Source organism: Odontomachus brunneus, unplaced genomic scaffold (genome assembly GCF_010583005.1).
Source record: "Odontomachus brunneus isolate Ranch 3 - 2012 unplaced genomic scaffold, Obru_v1 Obru_scaffold_015, whole genome shotgun sequence".
Classification (NCBI taxonomy): Eukaryota; Metazoa; Arthropoda; class Insecta; order Hymenoptera; family Formicidae; genus Odontomachus; species Odontomachus brunneus.
In genome coordinates this window covers 1,077,086-1,085,600 of record NW_022639465.1, presented here as the reverse complement: position 1 = coordinate 1,085,600, position 8,515 = coordinate 1,077,086, and the positions used below count along the sequence as shown (strand labels likewise).

Genomic DNA, 8,515 nt, shown 5'->3' with positions numbered 1-8,515 from the left:
TCAAGGTCAAACTGCTAATATCATAAAATAGATCTTTTTAAACCCTACAACTTTTGTATTTAACATTTTTTTATACAACGCTTTGTTTTCGAGATATTCAGGTGTTCCGGTATATAATATTCACCCTGTATATGAATATGCGTGCGCGAGTTCAAGGGAATCCCACTAGGAGGTGCGTGAGGATACTCTCTCTTAAAGTCACTAGATATATAAAGTACCGCAATCGTCCGCTATTTTAATGTCACGACGCGGCTATTTCAAACCAATATTTTTGTAGGAGTGTATATAAGATATAAAGAAAAACAATAAATACTAACTGTTGAACATGAATAAATTTGTTTTATTTACTGTAATATTTAACATTAACAATAGACTTTTTCATTGCGACGCTACGAATAGTATTAGCGACTGCTTTTATAATATTATCACAGTCTTTTTTCAAGGAAAATGAATTCGTGCAATTACAAACGTCTTAAGCAGTTTGTATATTATATTATTGTGTATAATATTGTGGCGCGATGGAATAAAAGTTGTCGGAAACGTTTGTAAACATTTGCGAATAAATTCATTAGGTTTTAACTTATTGGACAGTAAATTTGTTTCATTTTGTCGAAATAATATTTTGCACTTATATATTATATATATCCATAGTGGGAAAGTATAATATATTTTCTTTATATTCTCGTAATTTTGTAAAAAGACTTATAATATTATGAGTATGATCAGTACGCGTACCCTACTGAAAAATTTCTGTTGAGATAACAATAGAATTCCCAATTCAATTCTCAGTTGAATTCTCAATTAAATTTTCAAATGCGGTTTCCGCAAAAATTTACATAAGATCTTAATTGAGATATTTGTATATGATGGAAATAATATATTGAAAATATAATGAACTTTTGCTGAAATGCTTTTGAAAAGCATTCACAATTTCATTAAGATTTCATTATAATTTTATTAATATTTCAATAATATTTTATTAAAAATGTAGAAAAATTCAGTGAAAAATCATTATTAATTAAAATAGATTGAGAAAAGTATAATGAAGTATTATTTTGTCTAAATAATTAAAAAAAAACTGTCATTTTATATTTTGTGTGGTATCATTTATTCGTGAGATTCGATCTCGTGTCATACGGTCACACATCTTTAGATGACTATGCGCTGTTCAATGCCTAACCTCAACGATTGTACGGGAACTGGTGATGGCAATGCGCTGTAATGATATCGTGGTGGATTGTATTTACAATATACTTTTATATCGTTTAAAAGTGTAATGATATATTTGTCGGTAATGTTTCAAAGGACGTAACAGCAATCACAATGCGATTAATATTGATACAATGTTTGTATAATCAAACTTTAACATACAACGTGCTCATAAAAGAGTTAAAATATTCCTTCTTTCTCTCTCTTTTGCAAGCACGTTATATGTTTAAATTTAATTAGTTATACAACATTGTATCAATATTAATCGCATTGTGATTGTTGTTATGTCCTTTGAAACATTTGGCGACAAATGTATCATTACATTTTTGAACTATGTAAAACTCTATTGTAAATACTATCCATCACAATATGCGTTACAGCGCATTGGCATTACTAGTTCCATTAGATCGTTGTGGTTTAGGCGTTGAACAGCGCATAGTCATCTAAAGATGGGTGCCGAATGACATAGGATCGAATCCCGCGCGAACCTTACAATAAATGAAACGATACAAAATATGAAATGAGGGTTTTTTTTTTATTATTTAGACAAAATAATACTTAATTATACTTTTCTCAATCTATTTTAATTAATAATGATTTTCCTATACTTTTAATGAAATATTAACGAAATATTATAGTGAAATTATAATCAAATTTTAATGAAAATTGGGTCAAAATTGTGAATGCTTTTCAAAAGCATTTCAGCAAAAGTTCATTATATTTTCAATAAATTATTTCCATCAGATACAAATATCTCAATTGAGATCTTACATGCGAATTTTTGCGGAAACTGCATTTGAGAATTCAATTGAGAATTCAACTGAGAATTGAATTTGGAATTCTATTGTTATTTCAACAAAAATTTTTCAGTAGGGTAGTCACGAGGGTATCAAAACATTTAGCATAATTTTTATAATTTTTTTAAATTTTCGATAACAATGCATCCGTCAAATGGTACAATGCTATTTGTGTTACATCATTTACCATAAATTCTTTTTCAAGTAACGGAGTGTACAGTTCTTCATTCTCTACATCATCTTCAACACTCTTGATGTATTTTATGTCTTCAAAGTTATTTTTACATTCCAACTATCAATGGAGTTTCCTCCCATCTGCCCGTTTGTTTTCAAACTGATCCTCGCTAAAATGTACCTGCACAATTTACGTGATAATTATTACAGCAATATATCATTTCACACGCGATTATACTTTATTAACTATATCTCACAAATGTCAGCTCTTGCCTGTACTGTATCTTTTCCAATTAATTTTAGCCATTCCAATCGTCGTTCATTATTTTTATTGCTTTTTGGCAAACGAAATAGTCGAAAACTTTTTCGGCACGATTTTTACATCCCTCGACGCAGGAACCTGGCATTTTTCTATATTTTCTACACAACACAGCTATCGCTTTTACGTTTTAACAGAATGCGGTTAGGACAATTGCATTTTATAAGTTTCTAGGCTATGATAGTGTGCACTATGTACACTTTCCGACGCCATATTGACGCCAACTCGTTAAAGCATTGGTGTTATGGATTGCGGTACTTTATATTATCTAGTGACTTTACTCTCTCTCTGATGAAAGTGAAGGGGGCCTCGGAGGATGCGGCGGACCAGGGAGGGGACGCCGTCTCTTTTGTTTGGGAAATACGCGGTGCTATTTTTCGAGGACGTTTATAAAGTGGATATCGGAGTGAGACAGCGGCTTCATCTCGTCTGATCAGATATCTTGTGGAAGCTTCGTAAGCTCAGCCTTTACGGCTACTCATACGAGGCCATTAGCGCTTGTGGGAGCGTCACAAACTCAGCCTTTACGGCTCTTTCTTTCGAGACCATTAGAGTCTGTGGGAGCGTCAAGAGTTCAGCCTTTATGAACATTCCTTTTCTCTTTTTGGTTGATTTCAATTAATCGTTTGCTGAAAATTGGAGCGAAGCTGCTCCAACTGGCAGCATTCTTTTGTTGTTTCAGACCCATTTTTTTTTCTTTTTTTTGATGGGTCTTCATTAACGATGACTTCGGCCCAACCCTGCCGTGTATAACAACAATAAACGGATATTTTCTCAACATAATGGCGGCTCAATGTTTACTTTATATCATGCGAACCAGAATTAATCCATACCGATAAGTTTATGCAACATGCATGAAAAATTTTTCATCGGGAGATAACGATCATCGTTTCAAGACGATAATGACGACAATGCTCTTTTCAAATACGAACCTTTGCTTGTTGTAATCGTGACGTCTGCTTTCCGAGCTTTTCTGCTGATGAGCCATATCCTTTTTCTGCTGTACGATCTTTAACGCCGTGAAAATGAACAGGAAGATGTTGCAGATAACAGTAATACCAATGGGCAGGAAAAAATACAAGCTATTTGCCTCTTCCGCTGAAAGTAGAGAATAAATAGTTAGTGTTCACGTTTTACAAGTTACAACGCGATATGTGTATTCTTCTTAATTTCTTAATTTCTTTCTTTAATTAATAGTAATAATAATAGTAACTAATCCAGATAGTCAGAGATGCTGAACATAGCATGCAAAAATTTAACATGGATTTTGTGATGTCAAAGCACCATCATGTGGTTTTAGTTTTCAGTATGTGTCATTTTGCTGAAGTGTAAATAACATTGTTGTTTTAAGCAATGAATATGTCGAATTTTGTACCAACAAAACGCAATTTGCGGGAAGCTTTGCTTTTTTGCTTCTATTTGAAGAAAAGTGCTGCTGAAAGTCAACAAACGCTGTCGGAAGCTTATGGTGATTATACTCCATCGATTTCAACATGTGAGTATTGGTTTCGACGCTATAAAAAAGGTGATTTTGACACGGAAGACTAGGAACGTCCAAACCAGCCGAAAAAGTATGAAGATGAGGAAGTGGAAGCTTTACTCGATCAAGACCCGAGTCAAACGCAAGAAGAATTTGCAGAATCATTAAATGTTGATCGATCAACGATTTTCAGACGTTTGAAAGCCATTGGAATGATTCAAAAGCAAGGAAATTGGGTGCCGTACAAGTTGAAGCCGAGGGACGACGAAAAGCGCAAAATGACCTGTGAATTGTTGCTTCAAAGACACAGAAGAAAAAGATTTTTATATCGTATCGTGACGGGTGATGAAAAATGGATACGCTACGATAATCCGAAGCGCAAAAAATCATGGTGCAGGCCAGACGAATCATGAACATCGACGATAAAGTCGAATATTTATGGTGCCAAGCTCATGCTCTGTATTTAGTGGGATCAGCTGGGTGTAGTATATTATGAGCTGCTCCAACCCAACGAAACCATCACTGGGGAACGCTACCAATAACAATTGATGCAACTGAGCCGAGCATTGAAGCAAAAACGGCCAAAGTATACGAAAAGATACGACAAAGTGATTTTCCAGCACGACAACGTTCGGCCACATGTTGCGAAATCGATCAAGGAAACGTTAGAAGCGCTTAACTGGGATGTCCTGCCACACCCGTCGTATTCTCCAGATATTGCTCCTTCCAATTACCACCTATTTCGATCGATGACTCATGGTCTCTCTGAACAGCGCTTCTATTCTTATGAGGATACCAGAAAATGGGTCGATTTGTGGATAGCCTCAAAAGATGTGTGATGATTCATTTGACGTGGAATCCACCTATTACCAGAAAGATGGGAAAAAGTAATGGCTAGCGATGGACAATATTTTGAATGGTCAATTTGTAACCATTTTTTCACAATAAAGCTGTATTTTTACCAAAAAATCCCTTAAAATTAATGCATACACTCAATATATTATTTTATAATAACGACAAAAAAATATAATCGTTACATTTTACCTAAGGCCAATCGACATTATGCGAAGTCATTTACAGGAAGCGACATATCAATATTATTAATTTCATCAGTTACATAGATTAATTCGAAAGAGAAATCCGAAAGGAGTTTATTACAGAACCCGATATAATAGTAATGTTATTGTGTGACTTGAATGTAATACAGTTAAAATAAGCACGCATAGGGTGAGGCGTAAGCATACGCTTCTACGAGACCTAAACACATATATTACAATCAAAGTGCTTGCAGATTTAACGAGAGTTGGGCGAGACGGGCGCTAACGTTAAAGGAAGACGTTCATTTATGTCGTACTTACTTGTTAACCAACATCTCAAATGGCCAAGTCTCGGTCTGAATACATTTTTCGGTATATTGGGGACGAAATCCATGATGAGACAGAGGATAGTGAGGATGAAGGTGCAACCCCACACATAAATCGAATACATGATGAACTTCTTTTTCTCCTGTTGCTTCACACTTTTTTGTAACGAGCGGAATCCGCTGAAAATTATTTATAGCTTATTAGCGTAATAATGAAAAAAACAGGCACATGCATTACAAATACACGTTAAAACAGTTATCACTTTTGGTCAAGTTTCCCGGAAACCCGACCTCTTTAAACCTTTTTTTTTATTCGTGCTAATTAAAAGACGATGAGTATATGATATAGATAATTAAATAGTAAATGAGAATGTAAGCTAAAATATCTAATTATTGACATTAGTCACTTTAATACTTAAACACTTTTAGTCACATTAACACTTTAGAATAAACCTGTTTCTTTATGATCAGTATTGCATTTAAACTTCTTGTCTATACTTTATGATTCCTAAGGGGAATTTTATAATAAGATTGATAAAAAACCACCGCTGGCCGCAATAAAAATTAAATTTTTCCAAATATACACTGAAAAAAAATTTATCAAATTTTAAAAAACGTTTGTTTGGATAGTACTGTGAAGATATTTGTTTAAATTAAATAATTATTTTCTAAAATTAAAGAATCAAATTTATATTAATATTATATTAATATTAATATTATATTTATTATATTTATTTTATTATATTTATTATATTTATTATATTTATTATATTTCTTTATTTATAATATTATATTTATTTTAAAACTTCTTTATTTAATTTTAGAAAATAATTACTTAATTTAAATAAATATCTTCACAGTATTATCCAAACAAACGTTCTTTGAAATTTAGTAAATTTTTTTCTCAGTGTAGCAATATATATATGAGGCATTCTTCGTCAAACCGGCTATCCCCTCTGCTCAAAATTTGTATGGATCGATTGAAATCAACCGGTGCTCAAATTTTAGGTGTTCATGTCTAGTGTCGTTTGTCATCTGGCCTTTTGAGAAATTCATCATGGCGGCTTTAATATATCGGAAACTGGAAAAAACGATGAAAAAATCCGTACATGACTTTCTATACGCTATACAATTACTCAAATCGGTTCCAAAATGATCAATCCAAGGTTCTTAAGGTCGCTGATTATGACCTTAAGACCTTAAATGTACCCTTTATGCATTTGCGAATCAATTGAGATCTTCTAGAGTAGTATCATTAGATTCAACAATAAGCGCTCTAAAGTTAGTAGTTCCACTTTTATGGCTTTCCCGGCAGTCTAAAGATTAAGGATCTTCTCTTTTCAGATGCAATTGAGAAATACGGTTGGTACTCGAGTATATAGAGTAAAGGAGAGGTCTTGTAACAGCGCGAAACGGGGCTTGGCGACAGTCATTCCGTCACCGTACGGTAAATAGCGGCACGACGTTGGCACATTATGGAATTTCATCGAAAACACGCGAGAGATAAAAAATTACTTTGCAGTATTCCGACACGCGCGCGTGCGTGCCGCGTAATTAGACGGGGAAGCGAGAAACGCGCGCGACTTAGCGCGGCTTATGACTCCTGCACACAGGACGCGGTAATGCTTGCCGCGGCGGAAGTTCACACGACAGCCAATCAATATGTTGTTTTTCCGTAAGAGCTAGAAGATTATTATGGAAGGAAGCATATTGATTGGCTGTCGCGTGAACTTCCTCCGCGCGGCAAGCATTACCGCGTCCTGTGTGCAGGAGCCATTAGTGTGGGCGAGTGCAAATTACACTCTTGCGATAGCACTTTCTCAAATTGGACCATCAACATTGGCGGATTGCGGCGTAACAGGCCGTGCCATGGTGCCTCTTTCATTTAAATTCGGACTAACGAATGTTTAGCAGCTATTGCTTCGACCAAATGTGCGCGCCCGCGCGCGCGCGCGTGTGTGTGTATGCGTCATTCTCGCGGAAATTTGTCGCTTTGAAGTTGCATTAAGAATACACGGGCGGAAATTTGAATGAGGTGATATCCGATCGGCACGTTTCCTATCACATGCCAATGCCTGTTAGCGATATAGCTTTTGACTTTTGCCGTTACAGTGAATGTTGCTTCTGCCAAAATTGATGCTCCGACCGGCCGGCGTGAGGAGATCGAAATTAACTCGGCCTATGTTTGCGGCACATACGCGTGCTGATCACGTGCCGGATATTAATTCGCATCATGTCGCCATCAATTTCCCCCCCGATGTTTGTCAAATTTCTCTCCCACAGAAGCGCGCCGGATTGAGTGGCGCCTGTGAAAATATTTGGTGAATCGATTAACTCATTTCAACCTCGGACCATTTCGACCCGTTGCGAATGCTTTATTTTCGTTAATGCGTAATTAATGTCATGCTCGTAATTAATTAAATATATAACAAGTATAAAATAGATAATATGATATATATATAGTGAGAGAAAAATACTCAAAAAATAGTAACCATCTCTTTGTCATTACTAATGACATATTTACTTAAATTTAAACCCTTTTATATAAATAGACTATTGCTAACAATTGCTTTCATGGAAAGTTTTTTTTAAGATTTTAAAAGAAAATGTATATTTTCTTACTTGAAAAATATTATAAATAATATAGTAAAAAGAATATAGCGTTGATAACACAAACGATAACTTAAAAAAATAAAAACCGAATATTAATATTAAAATCTGTCCCTATATTTATTATATATCTCATTCGAGTGTTGTAATTATTTAAGTACAATTTTATTTGATATTATATAGAAATATAATATTAAAGAAATATTATCTTATGTTCATATTCGTGAAATTGTACAAAATACATATCCGGTCATTAAATACAAAAAAATAGACTTTTAAAAAAAGGTGCGCTAAGTTCTCGAAGCGCACTTGATCAGTAAAATCAACTATTTCTTTAGAACTATTGTTATATATGATATAGAACTCTAGAACTATTGTAAAACAAACCGGAACTCTAAAGAAATAGTTAATTTAAATAGTTTGTTTGTTTAGGTGCGCTGCGAGAACTTAACACACCTTTTTTTGAAAGTCTGTTTTTTTGTATTTAATGACCGGAACTATTTAAAATTGTTGCATAGAGCTCTAGAACTTTTCAAGAGAGTATCAGAACTGCAAAAAAAATG

General features: G+C 34.3%; 1 protein-coding gene across 6 annotated transcripts in view; it reads right to left on the bottom strand.

Annotated features, from left to right (window-relative positions):
* The window catches only part of LOC116841359 (G-protein coupled receptor Mth2-like), a 33,664-nt gene that overhangs the window by 3,373 nt on the left and 21,776 nt on the right, over positions 1 to 8,515 (bottom strand). For all 6 annotated transcript variants that reach the window (XM_032809178.1, XM_032809177.1, XM_032809179.1 and 3 more), the window contains 2 exons: positions 5,338 to 5,522; positions 3,432 to 3,597 (listed from right to left, as the gene is read on the bottom strand). In XM_032809178.1, coding sequence (XP_032665069.1) covers positions 3,432 to 3,597; positions 5,338 to 5,522 — 351 coding nt within the window. The remainder of the gene's footprint in view (positions 1 to 3,431; positions 3,598 to 5,337; positions 5,523 to 8,515) is intronic.